Raw genomic sequence first — 25,701 nt, forward strand, 5'->3', positions numbered from 1 at the left:
GTGTCTATTGCAAATATATTATCGAAAATCCATTTGAAAAAGTAATACATTTACCGTTTTGTCTATATGAAGAGTGTGAGAAAGAAGGGGGAGGAGAAGATTATCCAGATAAAGCATATCGTAAAGATGAGCTAAAATCACATGCATGCAGTATGCTGTAGAAGGTTTTTTGTCCTCCGAGGACAAAAATCCTTCCCTCCGAGGACAAAAATCCTGCCCTCAGAGGACAAAAATTGTCCTCCGAGGACAAAAATTGTCCTCTGATGACAATTTTCCTCTCCTCTGACTCCCCTCTGAGGATAAAATCAAAGTAAAAATGTACTCACATGTGTTGGTTGATGCATGAATGACAGGTATCTCCTCGGCTATAGATGTGCAGGTATAGATGACTATCCGGCTATGCTTCCTTTTCGGATTGTGTGGTAACCTCTCAGGTATGTTGCCTTGAGGAGAGCTCAACTGCTTATGACGTCAGAAGCCGAGTTCTGAGGTGAGCACTCCAATGCTGTGAAAACAATGAAATATTCAATAATTGATAATATTGGAAATCAATAAGCATCACGAGAGGTGGGATGCTATTCAAAAATATAGAATGTTTGAGTGATTGTAACGGTTTTTTATGATAGGAGAGAATACTTACAAAACTGAATGATGTTGATAACAATGTGGGAGGATATAGCAGCAGGTGTTGTTCCATGCCTAGTCCTAGGGGAGAATTTTTTTTGTCTTGTAGCACGTGTGGGTCTCACTCAGCAGCCACTGCCCCCATGCTGAGTCCTAGAGGAGAATTTTTTTCACCTTCTAGCACGTGTGGGTCTCACTTGCATGAACAGAGAGAGAAATGCATGCTATATAAACAGATGTAATGCGTGCAAAATTATCATTTTCATCAGAGTCAGATTCGAGTGTACTACATACTTCACTATCATACGAGATGAGTTCGTCATCATCATCATCATCATCATCATTCATCCTCCCAGATAGCCCACCACCACATGAGCATATCCTCAACTACTGGCAACAGAAAGCTGCCCTTGCTGCCAAGGCATCCGCTGCTGCACCTGCTCCTTCTCCGCTCACTGTGGAACCACCATCGCCAGGCGAGATCATGCTGGGTGACAGTCCAGTTCAACACTTGGCTCCACCTGCTACCTGGGCACCGTGGCATGCGGTGCTAACAACGCTGAGCAACAGGATCAAGCAGAAGCAGGGGAAGAGAAGGTTGGTGTTTGACAAGCCTGAGGTTAGCGGGAACAAGGACGAGACAATCTTCTCACAAACAAAGGTTAGTTTCAACAAATATTATTAACTTGTATGTGTACAGATTTTTTTAGAAAACAATCGATCATTGGAAAAAATCTGTACACATACAAGGCTTTGATTATTATTATTTGATAGCAAGGAAATATTATTTGAACTAATTAGAGATAGAATTGAATTACGAGATATTAGTGTTTAAAGTAATCGCTCATGCATAAATTATTTGATAGCAAGGAAATATCATTTGAATTGATAAGAGATGGAATTGAATTACGAGATATTAGTGTTAAAGTAATTGATCATGCATAAATTATTTGTTAGCAAGGAAATATTATTTGAACTGATTAGAGATGGAATTGAATTACAAGATATTATTGTTTAAAGTAATTGCTCATGCATAAATTATTCGATAGCAAGGAAATATTATTTGAACTGATTAGAGATGGAATTGAATTACAAGATATTATTGTTAAAAGTAATCGATCATGCATAAATTATTTGATAGCAAGGAAATATTATTTGAACTGATTAGAGATACAATTGAATTACAAGATATTATTGTTTAAAGTAATTGATCATGCATAAATTATTTGTTAGCGAGGGAATATTATTTGAACTGATTAGAGATGGAATTGAATTACGAGATATTATCGTTTAAAGTAATCGATCATGCATAAATTATTTGATAGCAAGGAAATATTATTTGAACTGATTAGAGATGGAATTGAATTACGAGATATTAGTGTTAAAGTAATTGCTCATGTATAAATTATTACTCACTTCGAGATTGTGTAGTGAATCTATTGATCAAGTTCTCTAGTATGATTTGACGAATCTGATTTGATAATCTGAAACAAATAAGACACTAATCAAATATTTTTCAACAGAAATGTGCTGGAATGGAGAACAAGTCATCGCTTGTCCCCCTGATGAAGGAAGTGGAGAGGGCAGAGGGAGATGGAAGGAGGGAGATGGACTTTGTCCAACTCATCAATCGGCCTGCATCCAAACCCTGGGTGCCGCTGAGAGAGTTGAAAGAGGATGCTCCCTACCCCATTATCAGCGCGAAGGAGCATACCAATAAACACGGACGACAAGTTATTTTAAAAATTAGCAATGCAGGAAGCAAATCTGTGTGTGAGGTATATTTACCACAACGATTTGCTTCCTGCATTAGCATGGAAAAAATAGAACAATTTAATAAAAGTTGTAAAAATTTGGTATTGCTAGTATCACATAAGTCGGGGAATTGGACCAATATAAAAATTGTTAAGCATTAGATGTATAGATGTATGTGTTAAAGTAGTATTAGTAGTGAATAAATTGTGTACATATTTGATAAAAAATTGTTTTCAATTCTTACCTGTTTACAATTGTTGTTGATAAGTTCACAATGAATAGTAGAAACACAGAAGAAGAATGGTTCACCTTTCACGTGCTTGCACTCTGTTGTGAATGATATGTAAATAACCTGAGCTCCCCTTTTATAGTTTGTTGCAAGCATGCACAGAGGCAAACGTCTTTACTACTACTACTACACACACACACACACACACAGACACACAGATGCACACACACACATACAGCCAAGCAGCTTCGGTGAGTTGATGCATCGCTCTCTCCCACATCTGTTTTGGCACGTGTTCCTACAGATATGAGCAGGTGTGATGACATCATTTCCCCCTTTCAAATTGTGTTCACCTTTTCAGATTTGTTATTTGAAATAATATTCTTATCATTCGAACAATGTTATAAGCACAAAGCAATCTGATAGTGTGTGAATTCATTTCCAACTCGATTGAAAATTAAACGAATTCAATTTTCTTTTGATTAAGTTGATGTAATGATTAATTAATTAATTAACTTCAGTTAATGTTCAACCATTGAGTTGAAAGGTAAGAAAATGGTATGTAGGAGAAAGCAAAGTTCAAGGAAACGGGGTAGAGGAATCTTGAGTTCAGCGGCAAAAGTTTTCAAGGGTGTAACGGGTTTAGCAGGTAATGTGACATCCACTATTCTAAATAAGCTCATTGACAATCAACAAAATGAAATTCACATTCCTGGCTATCAGTATTGCGGGCCGGGCACGAAGGTTAATGGAAGGTTAAAGAGAGGTGATCAAGGTATAAATTCATTAGATAGAGCTTGTAAGGTACATGATATAGTGTATACACAAAATAGTGATAATAAAACTCGAGCGATAGCTGACAGAGCTCTAGCAAACGCAGCGTGGGACATATTCAAAAATCCACAAACACCCCTTGCTGAGAAAGCACTTAGCTATCTTGTTACAAAGATCATGAAAGCTAAAGCAGCGTTTGGTGGGTCTTTGAGAAAGGAGAAGAAGAAGAGGAAGAATGAGAGGAGAAGTTATAGTAATGATATTAGACACAAAGCTATAGCTCGGTTGAAAGAGCATATTGCAGGAAATGAGTATTTTTTGAAACCTTTTCCTGGTATTAGTGGGGGGAGAGTTTTAATCCCACCCTCTTTACCACCACCATCATCATATGGAGTGAGTTTATTCCCCCAAAAACAAGTTAAGAAACATAGAACAACAAAGAAGAGTAGGAAGAAGAAGAAGAAGAAGAAGACATGAATATTGAAGGAGAATTGAGTAATTATGATTTGATTGATAGGTCGGAATTATTACAGATACGGCTAAGAGATATATATATGCTATATGCATTACACAAAAGAAATTCTAAAAAACGAGAATGGCATTGTGAATTTAGCGAGGGAAAGCGAGGATGGCACACATTGGGTTGCATATAAAAAAGTTGGCTCCAATGTTTGGTATTTTGATCCAATTGGAAATTTACAACCGCCATACGAATTGGACAAATATTGGAAAAAAGAAATTGGAGTAAATATATATTTTATAATGTAGAGCACATGCAACCATTAAATAGTGATTTTTGTGGTCATCTTACGTTATTGTTTCTTGCAAATCAGTTGTAAATTAAGTGTTTGTGCTGAACACACATTACAAGATGGTTGTTATTACATTAAGATCTAACACAAGTAACCTCTACAAACATTTACAAGAAATTATAGAATTGGATAAAAATTGTGAATGGGAAATTGGATTGATTAATTTTTGTAGTTACAATAGTATTGCAAACGTTAACAAAGGAACAAATTCCAGCTTCAAATATGGTGATAGATTAATTGAGCTGGATATGGGTGCATATGAAGTTGAGGATATTATAAAATCTTTGAAGAATTAATTGAATATTGATGAGAAGAAGAATAAACTTATTATACGTGCAAACACAAATACTATGAAGATTGAAATTCATTCTGATGAAGCTATTGATTTAACACGTACTGACTCGATTGGTAAGATACTTAGTTTTTATAATGTTGTTTTGCAAGCAAATAAATGGCATTATTCCCAGCATTTGGTTAACATAACAAGCATTGGTAGTATTGTACTCGAGTGTAATTTAGCATGTGGTAGTTACTCTGACAGAAAACGAAAACATATAATCTACAAATTTTTGCCAAAGGTTCCTAGCGGTTATTTAATAAACGAAGTACCATCACCGATTATTTATGTACCTTTGAATACACATCAAATTCAAATTATTAATGTAAAGGTAACAGACCAGAACAGATCATTTATTGATTTCCATGAAGATACAAAATTACAATTAGGTTGCACATATGTGAAAAAAAAAAGTAAACATAATGGGTTATCTTGTTTCCAATCCATGTTCAAATGAGACGTGTACACATAATGTCATTAGAGATACGAACGTGAGAGCGTCAACACCCAAAAACAAATGTGCTTTGTTGGCTAAAAGTGCGAGAATATTAGAAAAGTTAGGTTTCATAGTTGATTGGCGGAATGTTAGGAGGAGGAGCCGCAATTAGTGAAATTCTGGACGTGGAGACAGAGATTCAGTTTTATAATGATATAACCAAATTCCAATTTCACACTCATACAGTTTATTCGGGACAAGAAATAAAAAACTCTGACGAGGCATGTATTGGCATAAATTCTTTAGATGTCTATTCTTCACCTTGCAAATCATTTATATTTATTGAGGGAACAGTTAGCTGTACAAAACCGGGAACAGAGCCGGCTGATCCACCAGTTGCGGCAGACTATAAATTAAGCAGTAACGTAATTGACAACCTTTTTGACGAAATACGATATGAATTAGCAGGTAAGCAAATTTCTAAATCAAGATTGATTGGATTAAAGTTACACAAGGATTAAAGGACACAATTGAAGCTATACTAGTGAAGAATATGCTTGATAAAAACACATATCACTTGGCTGGTTTTGACAGAGCAGGATATGCGCTAACAGATAATAAATTCACTTTCTGTGTACCGCTGAAATTAATCCTCCCGTTTTTTGAAGATTTTCAAAGAATAATTTTAAATTTGAAACAGGAACTCGGCTTATTGAGGTCACCGACAGACCTAAATTGTGTTGAGTCCTCAACTGGAATAAGCATTAGTGTGAAAATTACAAAACTGCAATGGAGAATGCCCTACATAACTTTAGAAGATCATGTAAGACTGAAATTTTTGAGACTGCTCGATGCTGACACTCCACTGAAATTAGGTTTCTGGCATTGAGAAATTTGTGAATTACCTAATTTGCAAAATTCACTTAACCATTCTTGGGCAGTCCGCACCACATCGATTTTTGATAGTCCAAAATATGTTATAATTGCATTTCAAACTGATTGTAAGAATAAAATTAAAAAATCAATATCTAATTTCGATAGCTGTGGTATTTACAATGTTAAAGTATATTTGAACAGCAAGTATTATCCATATGAAAATCTGCTAGGTAAAAAGGAACTATTACACCGGATGTTTTTGGATTTTGCGCCCTCGTATTATAATCATTCAATCAATAGCGAACTCAGAACAGAAATTGACTTTAAGACGTTTTGTGATTCAACACCGCTGTTTGTTGTGGATTGTTCACACCAAACAAGTCATTTGAAATCTTTGACAGATGTTTGTATTGCAATGGAATTTAATAGTGCAGTACCTGCAAATACTTCCGCCTATTGCGTTTTAATTAGCGATCGTGTGATGGAGTACACACCTCTGACAAGCATGGTGAAAGAAGTTCAGTAATTTTATTGATGGAGTGCACTGCATGCAATATTATATAAGGTATGCACTCTGACAAATTTGGTTCATTATCAGTTTCACCTTTGAACAGGTAATATCTAAAATGTCCTATTCTTTGTGTTCTGATATTTTGGAGAGTAAGAACAAAGTGCAAACTCAGTCTATTGGTATCCAGTGCGATCTTGATTCTGATAGTTTCTATTATGAACCAAGGTGCAGTACACCGATCCAGAAGCCACAGGAGGTGGAGGAGGAGCAGAAACAGGAGGAGGAGGAGAAAGATGGAGGATTCGATGAGCCTGCCAAACAGAAAGAAGTGGACAAGCAAGCGAGTATGAAAATTGCTACAGTTGATCTTCACTGGTTTAAACAAGATTGTAATCAAATTATTGTGAAAGAACTTGCCATAATTGATCAGTTTAATAATTATATTGTATTCCATTTCAAATCACCATTTGCAAAGACAGAATTGAGTGTAAAATTGTATAACGTTGTAACATGGTTAGAACATCACTATCATAAAATAAAATGGGAAGATGGAGATTTAGAATACACTGACTCATTAATACGTGATTACCTTGTAGGTTATGAAAAAATTCTCACAAAAGGAACTGAGAAAACAAAGTTTTAAAGAAGATTGCATACTTACGTTCAATGTATACCAGAGGATTTTGCAAAACCCGATTTCAGCTTTTTCACTAGTTCATGGTGTTATGCTGTGTGTAACATTCATAAAAATAGACCAGATGGACAATGTGCTTTTTTCAGTGCTCAACATTATAATTCTTTGTTGTTTAAAAATATGTATCAAACAAATAATTTCATGTGTGAAAACAATCGAATGCAAAGTATGAAAATGACCGCGATGTACACGGATTCGCAGAAAAGAAACTTTGCTTGTTATGGATTCTTCTACAACAGAAAAGAGATTCAGTGTGTTTATTGCATGCATGCATTGAGACTGCATAAAGCAGATAAAATAATTGCGCGAAAATCACGACTATACCCTATGCGATGATATTCTTTTATAAAGAGCAAACTAAACAGGGCTGGCAATACCTCTTGGCAGTACCAGGTAGTGCTATTCAGCAAATACTAAAGCTATCATGATGATATAAATTATGGTGCTCACCTTGGGATTGATAAGACCTTGTCGAAAATAAAATACAAGTACTATGGTATCCATGCGCCAAGATTTATAGACATGGTTAAATCTTGCCCAACTTGTCAAATCTCCAAAACGAGCAGAGAAAAGCCAGTAGGGCTACTGCGCCCAATAGCAATCAGGATCAACCCCTAAGCACCATCTGTATTGATGCGGTAGGGCCCTTATCGCTATCGGGTGGCAGATATGAATATATTTTTGTGGCACTAGACCGCACAACACGGTTTGCATATTGCGAACCAACCACTGTGATAGACGCTAAACATACAGCAACTTTCATTTTGAAATTTGCCTCCTTGTTTGGTCTACACAGAACTATTCATACCGACAATGGTACAAATTTCAAAGCCGAACTTATCAAAGAGATGTGTTTATCACTTGGAGTTTCCCAAAAATTTGGATCAAGTTACATGCCCACAACTCAGGGAGTAACAGAATGTTATAATGTCATGCTTGTTACAATGCTCAGGTGTTATTCGAACATTAAACAAAATAACTGGCATTCCAATATTCGTCACGTCTGTTTTTTTTTTAATTATAATATTTCAAAGCAAAGTTCTCTGGGTTATTCTCCTTTCTACCTACTCCACGGTTTCCATCCACTAAGCTCATTAGACATAGCCTTCTGCAAGTGCAATCAAGCAAGACAGGATGCATGTCCTCAATGAGCTAGTGGCAATCAGAAAAAGTTTGCCTGAAATATGAGTAAGGTTCAGGAGAAACAAAAAAGAACCCATGACAAGAAATACAGAGACTTGAGTATCCAACAGGAACAAATGTTCTAGTGCCTACCCTCAAGCACAACCAGACTCCTGTAAAAAATTGAATCACCCTTACCGTGGACCTTTCAAAGTCACGAAAAGATTGTCTCCTCAGAACTTCGAAATAATCAACTCGAGGCGTGGACAACCAATACCTACTATTACTTCAGGCCCCACAACTAATTAATGACGTCATAACATGTAGATTGATTCTTCTTAGATCATTGTAGTTTCTACTAGCTTATCAATGTAACTTCTGTTACTGTATCAATATTTTTTATTGGATGGATTACTATCTAAATTTCAGATTAAAGACTTGTATTGGTCAATTAGATTTGTATTTTATCAAATAGAAATTTTATTGAGATAAAAACACTTTATTCCACAAATGTAATAATTTATCTATACTTTCAGCTTGATGGACATAGGCCTACTCAATTCAGTGATAGAGCTATTGATAAATTCATCTCAACCAAAAATACTTAATAATAGCCTGTATCAGAGTCGAAGGAGAGGTAAATCAAAGATAAACCAAATTTGATGTACCTAACTCTTTTTTAGGAAAGAGGCTCCCACAAACTTGATCACAATAAATCTGTGGTACAAAGACACTCATCAGGAGACTGTTTTTCAGTTAGGTGAAACCTTTAATATTATGATGTTATGGACATTTCCAACACTTTGCATTTACTTTTCAATTCATCAGTCAAAAGTTCTCTCACACACTTTATTTACACTGTTCTTCCACACTCTAATTACACTGCTATTTCACACTTTAATTAAATTTTCCACGCGCACTTTATTTACACTGTTCTTCTAAACTTCATGTAAACCGTTGTTTTGTAGAATTGAAGTTCTTTCTTCTTATCGCTCGTATCCATTTTTGTTTCAAAGTTTCATCTTTCGAAAAAGAAAATACTGTATGGATCGAAACTTTTGGAGTCTTGTTATAATTCCTGCAAGAATTAGGTACACAACAGTATCCCATAATTTAAAACCCCAAATTCATTATTACTTTTCACAAACGAATATTAGAAGAATGATAAACAAACCATATTCATTTAAATGGAAGACTGTGAAAATTGAATTTGTAATTCAAATTTTGTTGATTACCATATCAGATGTGATAACAAGCATCAGCGCTCTTATTTCGCTTGCTTACCGCCAGTAGATCATGGATCTACATGTGATGACGTCATAGTTTATTAGAGATCAGTTGTGGGGCCTGAAGCAATACCTACTGTTACTTCAGGCCCCACAACTGATCTCTAATAAACTATGACGTCATCACATGTAGATCATCGATGATCTACTGACAGTAAGCAAGCAAAATAAGAGTGCTGATTCTTGTTATCACATCTCATATGGTAATCAACAAAATTAGAATTACAAATCAATTTTCACGGTCTTCCATTTCAATGAATATGGTTTGTTCATCATTCTTCTAATATTCGTTTGTGAAAAGTAATAATGAATTTTGGGTTTTAAATCATGGGATACTGTTGTGTACCTAATTGTTGCGGGAGTTATAACAAGACTCCAAAAGTTTCCGTACGGTATTTTCTTTTTCGAAAGATGAAACTTTGAAACAAAAATGGATACGAGCAATAAGAAGAAAGAACTTCAATTCTACAAAACAACAGTTTACATGAAGTGTAGAAGAACAGTGTAAATAAAGTGTGAGTGGAACATTCAATTGGAGTGTGAAAGAACAGTGTAAATAAAATGTGATATAACAGTGTAATTAGAGTGTGGAAGAACAGTGTGAAAGAACTTTTGAACTAATAAATAAAAAAGTAAATTCAAAGTGTTGGAACTGTCCATAACATCATAATATTAAAGGTTTTACCTAACTGAAAAACAGTCTCCTGATGGGTTTCTTTGTACCACAGATTTATTGTGATCAAGTTTGTGGGAGCCTCTTTCCTAAAAAATAGTTACTTAAAATTTGGTTTATCTTATCTTATCTTCTCTTTGGTTTATTTGAATTTTACCCCTCCTTCGACTCTGATACAGGATATTATTAAGTATTTTTGGTTGAGATGAATTTATCAATAGCTCTATCACTGAATCGAGTAGGCCTATGTCTATCAAGCTGGAAATATGGATGAATTATTGCATTTGTGGAATTAAGTGTTTTTATTTCAATAAAATTCCTATTTATTAAAATACAAGTGTCTTTAATCTGAAATTTGAATAGTATTCCATCCAATAAAAAATCGATACAGTAATAAAAGTTACATCAATAAGCTAGTATAGACTACTACGATTTAGGAAGAATTAATCTACATGTTATGATGCCATTAATTAGTTGTGGGGCCTGAAGTAATAGTAGGTATTGCCTGAAGTGATAGTAGGTATTGGGACAACCGTTCCACGAAATTGTACATATCAACAGGTTGAAGCCCTACTATGAGAGAGACAACTTTGATAGAAATGAAGATAAAAATAAAATTAGATCTAAATAATAATATATTGTAAATTTCGTCAACAGATAAAGAACTTTTCTACTAAGCAGTAACGGGGCGCCAACCTGCTGCAACAGATAAGCGACTACACTGCGCCTCCTTCCCAAACTGCAGATCGAGTAGGACTTGGATTACGAGACCAAGCCACTACAGAATCACAGATCGGCGACTACGTGAACAATGAGTCACCAGAGAGCCGGCGATCGAGTAGCACTTGGACTACAAAACTAAGCGACTTAAAAAATCACATGGATCAGCGACTACGTGAACGACGACGAATTGCCTGAGCTGATGAACGAATAGGACTTGGACAGCGAAACCAAGCTACTCCAAACCCGAGAGACCCGTGCGATCAGCGACTATGCGAACGACGAGCCGGTGAACGAGCAGTCAACTCAACAATCACACAAGAAAATTTAGTATAAGTTTGTTTAAGTATTGATTTATTTCATTTTTTATCTTTTTTTTAAGTTTTATCTTAGCCTAAATATTGTAAGTTAATTTTATTAAGTTATATTCAATTTTTTTAAACATTTATTGGTATATTCATGATTATTGACTGGACATTTTTTTGTATGCAAGTAATAATGAGTGAATAATTATTAATATATGAATGTATTGATGAGTGATAGTGAATTTCACTATTGGAATTAGCTAGCGTATGTTACATTAGAATCTTTCCAGGTAGAAATTAATTTTTAGAAACCCAACAAATAGGACAAATTTTAAATTAGAAAAAAAAATTATGGATGTATATATGTTTCAGATTACAGTAGTGAATCTTCAATAACGATGATAAATTAATTAATTAAATTGAATTAAAAATAAATAGTAATTTTAGATGCCAAACAAATAATCAATATAAACTTATGATAAATAGCTTATTTTCAACTTTGAGAAGCCAGACCCCATCGCTCAGTCAAGTTTCCTCATACCATTTCCCTAATGTCTTTGATAATATTGTTCATGGAAACGGCAGCTGTCAAGGTGTTTTCAGGAGTTATTCTCCAACCAATCCCTCATGTACACGTTTATCAAGCTTCTGTGCCACTCAGCTACAAAATGAACTTTCCAACGGCGCAGATGACTCTACTTCAAGCAGATGAAGCCTTTCTACTGAAATGATTATACGCTGATTGCTCTATCGCAAATATTATAGAGCAATTATATAATTCAACAAATGACATCATCAAACATGAGCACCTGGACTACACTCTCTACACCAATAAACCACAGACATTATCAACTACACAATCTAATCGTTTTACAAGGTCCATTGATGCAATAGGAAACTTCTTGCACTTTTGCTGTGGTACTGCAACAGACGGGGAGCTTCATGGACTTGAATTCAACGAACAACACCTGACAGACCACCTCAACGTATTCAAAAGTATTGTGAAAGAGGACCACCAAGATTTAATCAAAGTGACGGCCGAATTGAACTCCTTCACCAAAGACATCTCCAACCAGTTCCACACAGCATATCTTCAACTCCAAAACAAAATGAGTTCCAAATTAGAAGCAGATGAATCACTCTACAATCTAATAATCGGCTACACTTTCCACCTCCACTCCGACTTATATATCCTGACTCGAATTAATTTCATCACATCAATTAAAGAGAGGTGTCAACAGAAACTACTCCCTTCAAACGTCATCAAACCTGAATTGTTGAAGAAAGACCTCTTACAATTACAAAGGAATATGGATTCAACAAATCAACGTATAGCAGTTAACATAGAAGATTATCATCAGTTCTACCACCTATCAATAACGACATGTAAAATAACAGAGGAGGATGTGACAATCACACTGAAAGTTCCATTCATCACAAAAACATCTAACTTCACATTATTTAAATACATTCAACTCCGCTATTCTGGAAAAATCAATCATGTTGGCTACCCAGAGATGAAATGATAATAGCAAAAAGCAGAGAAACAATTCAAGTTCTAACTGGAAAGCAATTGGAGCTCTGTCCAGTACAAACAACAACGCTTTGCTATCTACCTAGACAACAACATTTGGGAAAATTATCATCAAAGTGTACAGAACATTAAGTAGCGTCATCAACTCTTCAGTAGCTACAACAGTATTGTGTGTTCACCTGCACAAGCAGCACAGATAATATTGAGATTACAGAAGTATCGCCGACGGAGTTCTATGTAACAAACAACTAGCCAGGAACCACAATCAAATGTGAAGCAGGGGAAGATCACGTATTATCTACAAATCTTCTAGGAACTCTACATATATCTATCCCGTGCAGCTGCGAGCTACAGTACAAAAATAAGATATTAATTAGAACAACCTTTCCTTGTGACTCCCGTGCACCAATCATTCCCAAAATCCAACATGTTTTACCTCTTCACTGGCTAAATATTTAATCACTAAGAATTGATTCCTTCCAGCCCCATAACAATCCGCATTTTGATAATTTCTCAGATATTTAAAAAGATGACTGGAATGCTACTGTACCAACTCTGTTTATTCATAATAATTATAGCTCCAGATTTATTCGAAAAAGTAACACTACCAAACAGTTGGCATGATATTTTTTAATTCCACTTCCATGGCATTCTATTTTATTTATGCTTGGTTAGGAATAATCACTTTGGCATTATTATACTTGTACTGAAGATTCACATGCTACTGATTATCCAAAAATCTCAACAGAAGCCCGCCATTCAAATGGTGGAGTTGAAGGATTGAAATCATGTATAGTTTTCACAATCAACACCACAAGATTGATTAATTAAAATAAAATCGCTTTTTTCATTTTTAATAAAAATTGTCAAGGATTTTTGTCTCATTTGATTGATTTATTACATAATTATTCGTACTATAAATGTGTACTTATATCTATGTTAGACTATTCTTGTTTTTTTATGTACACACAATACATTGCCATGTTTATTTATACGTATTTCTCTACAAAGAGGATCCTTTCAATCAAGAATAAATATTTTTTAGGAACTTTTATTATATATGTAATGAAGTTTAATTAAAGTTGTATTATCGAATATTATTCTATACATAATTGATCAAATATCATTCACTGACACATATTTTTCATTTTTTATCATAAATGTGTTTACTCAATAATTAACTGACAGGAAGATTGTAATTAAGGATAAATATTTCGTGTAAATATATTGAATTTCCATATTAGTTTGATTATTATCAATCGATATTATTGATTACTGTATTATAATAAAAAAAGTATTATTATTGAATTATAATAATTAATGAAACTTATTAGTATATCATCACACTGCATTAATCATGAATTCTAATGGAATTTATTAGTATAGAATCATTTTTCAATTTTATTGTAAATAAGCAAGGATTAGATGTATCTTGGACTACCAGATGAATATTACAATGGATAATTTCGAATTAAAATAAAGACCTTTTCACCTATTGAAAATGGGAAATAAATTCCCTTTATCATGTAGTCAATGTTATTACAAGAACTATTACCATAGGTTATGGGAAATGTATAATAAGTTTACTCAATTGGTATCAATATTAAATATTTTAGGAAGTTCTACTCTGAATATTTAATAATTATCTTGTATTACTGAAAATGTCGATTGTTGCATAGAACGTCATCTATTAAAAATAAGTGACTTATGTTACAGTTTTGATGAGGGTAAATGGATGGAATGATTTCATATGGGAATTGAGTAGATAGACCTATTAGGGGAACTTAAAGAAAGGTTGAAGTTTTGGGATTACTAGACAACTTTTCTTGGATTAATAGGAGTTAAGAAGGTTCTGGATACTTGAAAATATTATTGTATGATTCTTGACTATGTGCCACTTATCAGAGCTATTAGACTTAGGGATCAATGGAAATTTGTTTTTAATCATTTAATATATTATAAAATGAATTACACTGTATAAGGTTAACGTAATTATGTGTTTAAGGATATTTCTGCTATATATACCGTATATTTCAGGAAATAATTTTAAACCATACTTGATAATTATTGTCTTTGTCACAGTTCCTGAAGGGAACCTCAAAGAGTTTGATAATTATTTTTTAAAGTAAAAGCATTTCATAGCAAGCCCATTGAGTCAAGAATGGACAGCCAGGGTCGGCTGTCACAGTGGAGGAGGGGGAGATGTCATGAACCACAAGGTTTGACATACCCCCAAACATCAGTTCCTCCTGAAGAGAAATAATTTTTTTCAACTTTAAAAACTAAAAGCTGATCAGACAGTTTTGGCTGACAGACTAAAAATGCTGAGGAGAGGTAGAAGTGAGGCTAGCATTCTAGTCTCCCCTCCAGCCAGCTAGTGGAAAAAGCTTTCCACTTTTCTTTATGTATAATTTCTCACACTTTTTGATCGCCTACCCCCTGAGATAGACCGAGCTGACCCGTGGCTGGACATCCCCATGGCAACTTAGGATGGACATCAACAGTATAACGGTATCGTTCCACATTCAATTTATTTTTCAATATTGTTTTGATTTTAGAAATTCCAAATTAATTGAATATGAATAATGCTTTTTGAACAGTCATATAACTTGTTTAAATAAAAAACACAATAGTCTTTCCAACACATTTCTGTCTAACGTTTTGTAAAATCATTGGCAACAAAGTTTATTTTAAATTTTTGAAATTGGTTAAATGCTCAAAATTTCATAACCTTCCTTAATTGTTCTGTATTGGAATAGTTGAGCATAACTAATTTTATAAAACCAAAATATGTTAAAATTCACATTTAAATCTCACAGAAATTTCTTCTTTTAAATAAAATAAATCTGACTCCTAGGAAAAATTTTTTTTCTTTCAAATTCAAAAAATCATCTAGTTGATATAAAAAACCAACTGCTTTTGCTCTACCATCAAATGCTATGCAGCAACAATATTACAGTGTTCCCGTCTGGGACCTGGTGGATCGCCCCCCTTTTATCACTTCACAAACAGGTCACCAATCATTTATTACAAATGATGGATATCACTGTTCTGAACAAAGCTCAGGCTAGAGCTACTAGAGGACTGTAATTTACTATTTATATAAACAAATACAAACAAGGGGCAAAATTTAATCTTCAATTTGAGCCAGGTTATTTGTACAGTTAAACTCTGCATTAATGAACAATGAAAAAGAGCAAAAACTCACCAGATTTAATCCAATCTTGTCTACTTGCCCTTTTAAGCCTTTATTAGGTGTTTTGGTCAGGTTCATGGTGGGATGAAAATCTGGGAATAAGACAGGTCTGGCTTCCGGGCTGTCTTTTCGTTGATTCTGTGTTCAACTTGCAGGCTATGTACTGGGTTTTGAACAAAGCTCAAACTGAATTCTTTATAAATTCAAATCCGATTCAAATTAATTTAATTTAACACTATTTACGCTGTTATACTCATAATTCACACACACTACACTCAAACAATTATTTACAAGAAATTTCCTATCGAAATTACATGACAAAAATACAAACTCAGTCTTCACAACAACGGGGACGAGACAAGACGAGAGAATGGACGAAACAAGAATGACTGAACTAGGACGACTAACTAAAAACATCCCAGAATGCCAAGCAAGCAGGACGGTTTGCGCGTGCGCAGCCACAAGCCTGCTATTCGCAGAACCAGTCTGGCATTTTGGCGCTACAGTTCGAATTCTCTGGCCAAACCATACCCCCGCCTCTGAAAAACTATTTTTCAGCCAAGTTACAAAACTGAAAAAAAACACAGAAAGGAAAAAATCCAGTCATGCTAAAAAGAACAAAACACCAACACCAAAAAACAACACAAAGAAAAAATGCAACAAGCACAACAACTATTGAGTTGGGAGTGGATATAATTGCATTATTACTAGGTCGAACACGGAAACAACAATTACACTTAAAGACACAAATACAAATAATAGAGCGAGCAGACAGTATCCAGAATTTCTGTCTGATCAAGGACAACAATAACGAAGGTCCAGCATGACAATTCTTCTTGTGATGATAATCAATCAACATCGATACGAAAGTGTCGGATTTTGGTAAGATCATCTGATGACAAGTCTCAAATTCCAGTCCAGCATGAGACAAACGACCGCCGACGCAAATCACACCTCTATCAATGAATGGAGACAGGCAACGTAGGCGCATAGAACAATCCTCTCCCTTCTCTAATTGCACAAATTCAGATGAAAAATGTATCTTCTGTACCACTTTACATAGATACCTCTCAGCAACATCAAAATCTGATTCTTCTGATTGGGGTAAGATTCGTAAGAATTTGAGAACAAGAATTACAATTCTCAAAAGACGACCATAATCCGAACAATGACCAATCAATGAATATACTGCATTGCTGTTACAATCAGGAGATTTTGTGACTGTCAACACTGATGGTTTTTTCGCCTCCGGTGGATCCACCATCTCTTCCATTTGAGTTCAAACGGGCCAATCGCATTCGTCCTCTGCTATCCATGATGGACCTGAGCGCCACAACCGAAAGTTCACAAGCTCAACTGGTGATAAACCTCTAGACAAACAATCAGTGGGATTTTCAATTCCAACAACATGCATCCACTCCTGTATACAAGAATCCTGTATTTTTGCAATGTGATTACCAATAAAAGTTCGCCATTTCGCAGATGGAGCATTAATCCAACACAAGGTGACTGTCGAATCAGAGAGTGCGACAATACGAGACACATGACAACGTTCACTAATAATAGTGACTACTGAATTCATGAGTTCTGCCAACAAGAGTGCCGCACACAACTCCAAACGAGGTATTGAAACAACTTTAGATGGTGCTACCTTGGACTTTGAACACAATAATACAACTCTTGGCTCCTCGCTCTCCTTCTGTGACTTCACATAGATAACTGCACCATAACCAGACAATGATGCGTCACAAAAACCAATCAAACTGATGTGAGAATTCTGAAACAAACCAACGTGACGTGGAACAGCAAATTTCAACAATAGAGGCAACTCTTTTTGACAATTCTCCCAAAGAGTGCATATAGACTCGGGCGGCTTCTCTTCCCAATCCACTCCGAATTTCCACAGTTTCTGGACAAGACATTTTAGAAATAATGTAAATGGTGACAAGAGACCAAGTGGATCATAGATACGAGCCATCACTGACAGAATAGAACGCTTGGTAGTGACGACCTCACCACTCTTGACTGAAAACTGAAACAGATCAGTACTAGGTTGCCAATTCAATCCCAAGATAGCCAAGGAGTTGTCTGCTTCAAAATCCTTGTACGAAAACGATTTCTCCTCCTCTGAGAATTTCTCCAACATTGATGGTGAATTTGAAGTCCACTTTGTGAGCGAGAAACCTCCTCCCTCAAACAGCTGCTTGGACTGACGATACAGCTCCACGGCCTCTGACTCTGTGGCAACAGATGTGACTAAGTTGTCCATGAACTTGTCTCTTGGTATTCTCGCCTTGGCTGCTGGAAAACGATTTCCATCCTCCTCTACAAGCTGGTGGACGGTGCGAAGCACCAAATATTGAGAGCTTGAAACACCAAAAACAACACAATTGAGCTGATAAATTTTGATCGGATCCTCCGGCGAAAATCTCCACAATACATGCTGATAACAACGGCAGGAATCCTCCACCAATATCTGTCGATACATTCGTTTAATGTCGGCAGTTAGTGCGATTGGGAACAAAGGAAAATTAACTAACAAAACAAAAATGTCAGTTTGCAATTTGGGACCAGCATGAAGAACCTGGTTCAATGACAAACCAGATGATGTTCTGGAACCAGCATCAAATACAATTTGGATGGGCATGGTAGTGCTGCTTGCTTTCATGATGGCGTGATGCGGTATGTAGTAACCACCTCGGTCTGTCTGATCTGCTACAAACGACATGTGACCCTGACGTAGGTAATCGATCAATATTTCATGATATGATACAAGTATTGCTGTCAAGCTCTAGTTGTCTCTCCAAAGTCAGCAGTCTGCGTACAGCGACAGCATACGAATCTCCCAAGCTGCTGGGCGGCTCCGCAAATGACAAGGCAACAACAAAACGACCAGAATTCATACAATGTACAGACTTCCAAAAATTTACCTCACACTCCAACTCTCCCGGTTTCAGTTGACAGCTTGGTGCAGGGCACGATTCCAACTCCCAAAAACGTTCCACAAAACTATCCAACGATGGACTACTAACGAATGGACTACAGATGGCTGTAAAACAATTTGACACATTCGTTGTTGAAGTGAGAATCGGCGCTCTCCCCATCAGAATGTGACCAAAGACACTATTAACAATCATTAATTCGTGCTATTCACCTGTACTAGGACTCCCACGTAGCAAGTGAGGAACTAACTCGGCACCAATGATGCCATCTATTCTACTAGGAGGGTAGAATTTGTCGTCAGCCAGTGAGAGATTTTCAAGATGATGAAGTTTGGATCTGTCGATTTCACAAGAAGGCAACTTGTCGATGACTTTATCTACCACTGTGGCATCCATCGAAAACTTGACGGTAGGATCCAACTTCGACTGAATCGACACACAAGTACAACCTCAAACTTCACTAGTACCACCACCGAATCCACGATCAACGGTTTTCATGGGCTGGAATAGTAGTCTCAAACGCCGACACAATTTGGCTGTAACAAAATGACACTGACTTCCGGTGTCAACCAAGAAACGAACATCACAAAGCTGATCATTACAATCTCGAACATGTGCAGTGATGGTCAACAACACAACGGTCAAATTTTCTACATCGTTGGATGTAGAACAACAACTAATAGGTGATGTGCCACCTGCCTTGGAGTTCGACGAGGACGCAACACCTTCATTGGAACTTGATCTGGAAAAGTGCAATAAAGAATGATGAGATTCTTGACATTGAGCACACTGAGTTTTACTATGACAATCTCTACTCAAATGATCCACATCAAGACAACGGAAACAACAAAACTTTCCTTTAATCAAACAATAACGATCCCAAGGAGTCATTTTCAAGAAACTAGCACAATCTACTAACCGATGACCCGGTTTTGAGCACTTCAGACAATTAGGATTTTTACTAGATGCATCGTTAGATGAATCATTAGATTGAACCACAAACACCTTTGATTTATTATCCTTTTTGTGCCTCATATTAAACGATTCAGTCTGTTTCTCATCAGAAGGAAGAGTCTTAATTTGCTTTTCAATGAATTTGACATAATCGGTATAAGTTGGCATAGCCTTGTCACGGACGGCTGATTCAAAATTTCTACGAGAACTTGGATCCAGCAATCTCAAGCCATGATAGAGGAATATTGAGTCTGACAAATCAGTGAGTCGCAATCTCTTAACTGCATTGATTGAACTGCAAAACCCATCCAAAATCACAATACAACCTGCCTTTGATTCTGATTTTATTGGACAAAATTCAAAAATTTGTTTGAAATAGGCATCGACTTGCGCCCGTGGATCGTTATAGCGGGTCAATAATGCCTGCCAAATTATTTGATAATTATTAGCCAATGGTGGCAAATGACGACAAATATTTGCTGCTTGTACAGTAAGTCTACTTACAAGATATTGGACCTTCTGCTGATCGTTCAAACTCTTGTTGTCATGTACCAATGCCTTAAATAGTTCATAAAACACCGACCATTGAGTATGGTTCCCATCAAATTTCGGAAGGTCGATTTTAGGTAACACCGACTCGGACATGACCAACTGTGCACTAGCTGCTGTAACTGCTGAAGATTGAGCAATAGCATCAGTCGCCTCTTTCTGTTTGAGAGTGTTAGCCGCTACTTCAATATACTAGAACAGATCTAGATGTGAGTTGTTGAATGCTACAACATGGTCTTTATTCAACTCAAGTTCCAACTCATTAACCACTAATTCTGTCTTTTCATAATCCGAAATGGTCTGAGACACCCGAGGATACAACACTAAAAATTGCTAAGCAACTTTTGGATCAGAGACATTTTTAGACAGTTCATAAATTCTTTGTAATCTGGCATACAATTGTTCCAGTTTAGCACGATGCACCCTGATTTGTTTCTGTAATTTTTCCTCCATCTTGAACTCATACACAAAACAATTCAGCTCTGACAATACAAAACAACAGACAATAAAACAAGAATGAGTTCAAAACTAAATGGAAGGAAGAATCACGACTAGTAAGTTATGAAAGTTAAACTTTGATTATCAATTCACAAGATAAGTTACTGCTGAAGACAAAACTATATGATTAGATAATGTTCTTCCAACAACTCACAAACAAACGATAACTTGTTGAATTGAACAAACAAATTCATGCTGGTGATTAACCTTCACTAACAAAATGGACAATACAAAATCCAACAAACGAACAAATTCCCAAAAAAGAGCACAATGAGCCTAGTTTCAGGAAAATTACAATTTTAACGGAAATAAATTTAATTTCAGACAAATACAAATTGACAAGAGACCTTGCTCTAGAACAAGGCTACAACAAACTCAAGTTGAGCATAGATCAGACCATTATCAACATGCCAACATTGGACAAATACGAAACTGCTTAAATCCAATGTGTGTGAATTAATCAATGAATTACAAATTTAAATCATCACGGTTCGGTGGACCAAAAATGTTTTGAACAAAGCTCTGGCTAGAGCTACTAGAGGACTGTAATTTACTATTTATATAATCTAATACAAACAAGGGGCAAAATTTAATCTTCAATTTGAGCCAGGTTATTTGTACAGTTAAACTCTGACTTGCCCTTTTAAGCCTTTATTAGGTGTTTTGGTCAGGTTCAGGGTGGGATGAAAATCTGGGAATAAGACAGGTCTGGCTTCCGGGCTGTCTTTTCGTTGATTCTGTGTTCAACTTGCAGGCTATGTACTGGGTTTTGAACAAAGCTCAAACTGGATTCTTTATAGATTCTAATCCGATTCAAATTAATTCAATTTAACACTATTTATGCTGTTATACTCATAATTCACACACACTACACTCAAACAATTATTTACAAGAAATATCTGATCGAAATTACATGACAAAAATACAAACTCGGTCTTCACAACAACGGGGACGAGACAAGACAAGAGAATGGACGAAACAAGAATGACTGAACTAGGACGACTCACTAAAAACATCCAGAATGTCAAGCAAGCAGGATGGTTTGCGCGTGCGCAAACACAAGCCTGCTATTTGCATAACCAGTCTGGCATTTTGGCGCTACAGTTCGAATTCTCTGGCCAAACCAATCACAGTTCAATCAATTTAATGTTATAGTAGATTGACCGATTCTCAACAAAAGACAAGCTTTAGAATATTCCACTACTTGTTTTAACTCTTACAAGATGAAGAATAAACAACCTACAACGTCACAGAAAACTAAAAAAACAAAGCCTTCAACTAGCAATGCCAAAAATACTGATTAAAATAGGCACTCGACACCACTCCCTGTGTAGTATCTGCAAACTCATAGTGCATGATGAGGATAGGGCATTGGCCTGTGAATGTGATGGTAACAAATGGTACCACATAAATTGTGTAGACGTTACTGACGAACATTATAACTTGATGATGGAAGGAGAATGCAATGAACAAACATGGATGTGTGAGAACTGTACAATTACTGACACTAATTACTGACGAAGCCATCCTAAATTTCATCAATGTTGAATGACTCTGCAGCTCACACAAACTCTGTATCTGCAGCTAATACTTGTATGTGCCATAACCCAACACCAAGAAACATAACTAGGACAAGTCATACTGACCATTATGATGAAATAATTAAACTCCTACTTGAGAATATAAAAGAACTTAAAGACGAAATCCAATTGTTGAAAACGGATAGAAATAGACTCTCAGATGCATTGACGAGGAAGACTGATGTTATTTATAGGCTAGAAAATGTAATTTTCGATTTCACGCAGGGCATCTACCCTGAGCCCACATGCCCCATCAGGAGAAAGGCAGAGGAGGAAACAAGAAGGTTGGTGAATGACATCGAGGGCGGTGGGGGGAAGCAGGAGAGGGCGGCCGGGGACAAATGGATGCCAACAACCCACCTGTTCAAACAAAGACTGTACTGCCAGTTGCAAAACAGCCAAGCAGGGAAATAGATGAGGAGCTGCTGCCAGCGAACCGAGGGGAGGAGGTGAGTGGTGGTGAGGCGTGGAACGGCAGGACACTGATAGTGGGTGATTCCTTACTAAAGCATGCCACAAGTATAATACAGGATAGGAGCAAACAGGCCATAAATGTGGAAATCATCCCAGGTGGGAAAATTCAAGATATTAGTAGATACTTTAAAAACAGAACCACACTACCTCCAAATGTACCAATGAACATTGGCTCAAACAATCTACCTAGGTCAAAAACACCAAACCACGTAATGCGCCCTGTTTGGCTCACAATTGAAGCAAATATCAAGCGCTTCCCACACACCAAGTGGTATGTGGCATCTATACCGACTCAGAAGGATGTAAATGAGGAGTTTATCACTGAGACAAACAAGGCATTGAACTTCATGTGCGAGCGACTGAGGGTAACATTTGTAGATAATTCAAACTGTCTTAACAAACACCATTTAGGATGGGACGGACTACATCTGACTGGAGAGGGATCTGGGATTTTGGCTGAGAGGCTGATGGAGGCACTGACCAGGGACGGGGAGAACAGCAACAAGAAATTCCCAAACGAGGAGTTGGCCTCACCTCTTCAGGAAACATAGAAAATAACCTCACTAAAACAACTACAACACAGCAATCAGAACCAAAACTAATAAAGCAAAAGAAATTCAAACAAAACAAAGCCTCCTCTGTCATAGAAAAAACAAACTATTTACAATCTACCACTTCAACATCCAAAGAGGCCTACAAGGAAAAATAGATTGACTTACAATAGAGCTAAATCAATTTTCCCCAGATATAGTAATCCTGTCTGAGCACGGCCTGAGACAGGAAGAACTACAACTTACAGAACTTCCCGGCTACATACTCATAACAAATTTCTGTAGAACAGCATGTCTATGGGCTGGCATAGCAATTTATGAGAAAGACAACATAAAATCCACTACTGATTTTTTACCTATGGAAGCATCATGCTGGCCTACAGAACAAGTCTTTGAAACAATTGCTATAATAGTTAAACTAAAACCCTCCAACCTGATTATTATAGGCACTTACCAATCGCCAAACCCCAAAACAGAAAATTAATACCTGACTAAACTTAGATATTTGCTTCAAAAATACACAGCTAAACATTATAGACTGGTAATACTGGGAGATACTAATATTAACATACTCAACACTGACAAACAAAACTACAAAGATCTGAGAAACATGCTCACACAGCATGGTTGCTCTATATATGACATACCGGCTACAAGAATAACAAAATCATCAATGACAAGCATTGATGGTTGCTACCACAACATGTCAACTGATCTTATCAAATGCACAGCTTACCCCAACCAAATATCAGATCATTATGCACTGCTCTGTGAAATCCACTCAACTTCCAATACCAAATCTACAATGTATAGATATGCCAGGAATTACTCACTACAAAACCTAGAATCAATGAAATTGGAACTAGCACAAATAAGCTGGAGTACAATAACTGAATCTGCACAGGTTGACTCAAAGTATAACAATTTCATTAAAATACTGCAACTTCATATGGATCACATAATGCCTGGAGAGCCCAAGAAAATCAGTAACTCTCTGAGTAGATTTTTGCTCACACCTTCTTCTATCAGAATTCCCAGTGTCGCTCTGGGCCAGCTAGACTCAGTCGGCAACTGGGGTGGGCCGCAGCAGGGGACGGGAGTCTTGGTGGGGCATCCGCCAACCACCCTTGTTCGAGTCTGGGGTTGAAACAGGGTCTTGAGCACCTTGGAGAAATGTTTCCCTCTTTTAGGTAAGAGGGGCTGTGCTTTTGCACTGCTTAACAGGGTTGGGCATGGAGTGAGAGAAATAGGAACGATCTGGTGTCCACAGTGAGGGGGGTCTTTGTAATGGGAGTAACGTTCCCGATTGCCACTAGATGTCCTCCTGCTATTGAGCTCCGAAATAGCAGGGTTTGGGAGTCTTGGAACTGATTGCTGGAGTCGGTCACTGGGTCACTAATCTCGGGCACCGGGTGTTTTCCTGGGGTCAGGAACGTACCGCGGAGTCGAAGGAAAGGCCTTCCCTGGCCTTTCTCGAGGTCTGCCAGCTATTCGGAAACGAATTGGTGAGTTGCAGGAGCCCGCTTCCGGGCGACCGGGCTTTGCCTCTGGTCACTGCTTCCCAAATCTCGGGTACCAGTTGTCTCCCTGGGATCAGGAACCTCGCCTCGGAGTCGGCGGAAAGGCCTCCCCTGGCCTTTCTTGAGTTCCGCCTGCTATTCGAAGACAAATCAGCCAGCTATATGAGCCTGCACACCGGGCTTCACCTCTGGTCTCCAGGTCCCGAATCTCAGGCACCAGGTGTCTTCCTGGGGTCAGGAACGTGCCGCGGAGTCGAGGGAAGGCCTCCCCTGACCTTTCTCAAAGTCTGCCTGCTATTCGAAAGCGAATCAGCAAGCTACAGGAGCCTGTGCACCAGGCTGCACCTCTGAATCACCAAGTCCCAACTCTCAGTCACCGGAAGACTTTCTGGGGTCAGGATTGTGCGCGGAGTTGAAGGAAAGGCCTCACCTGGCCTTTCTCGAGGTCCTCCTGCTATTCGAAGACGAATAAGCAAGTTACAGGAGCCTGTGGACCAGACTTCGCCTCTGGTCACCAGGTCCCAAATCTCTGGCACCGGGTGTCTTCCTGGGGTCAGAATTGTGCGCAGAGGCAGAGAAAAAGCTTTCCCTAGCCTTCCTCGAGGTCCTCCTGCTATTTGAAGGCGAATCAGCCTGCTATAGGAGCTCGCACACCGGGCTTTACCTCCGGTCTCCAGTGTCCCGAATCTCGGGCACCGGGTGTCTTCCTGGGGTCAGGAGCATGCCGCAGATTCAAGGGAAAGGCTTCC

General features: G+C 37.3%; 1 protein-coding gene across 1 annotated transcript; it reads left to right on the forward strand.

Annotated features, from left to right (window-relative positions):
* The first annotated feature begins 838 nt into the window (after nt 1-838).
* LOC120351624 lies at nt 839-22,821 on the forward strand. Its single transcript, XM_039429498.1, has 3 exons — nt 839-1,285; nt 2,148-2,402; nt 22,633-22,821. Exons 1-3 carry the CDS (start codon nt 866-868, stop codon nt 22,819-22,821), a joined length of 864 nt encoding a protein of 287 aa, XP_039285432.1. The 5' UTR covers nt 839-865.
* Nucleotides 22,822-25,701: the final 2,880 nt, after the last annotated feature.

Source organism: Nilaparvata lugens, chromosome 5, assembly GCF_014356525.2.
Source record: "Nilaparvata lugens isolate BPH chromosome 5, ASM1435652v1, whole genome shotgun sequence".
Lineage (NCBI taxonomy): Eukaryota > Metazoa > Arthropoda > Insecta > Hemiptera > Delphacidae > Nilaparvata > Nilaparvata lugens.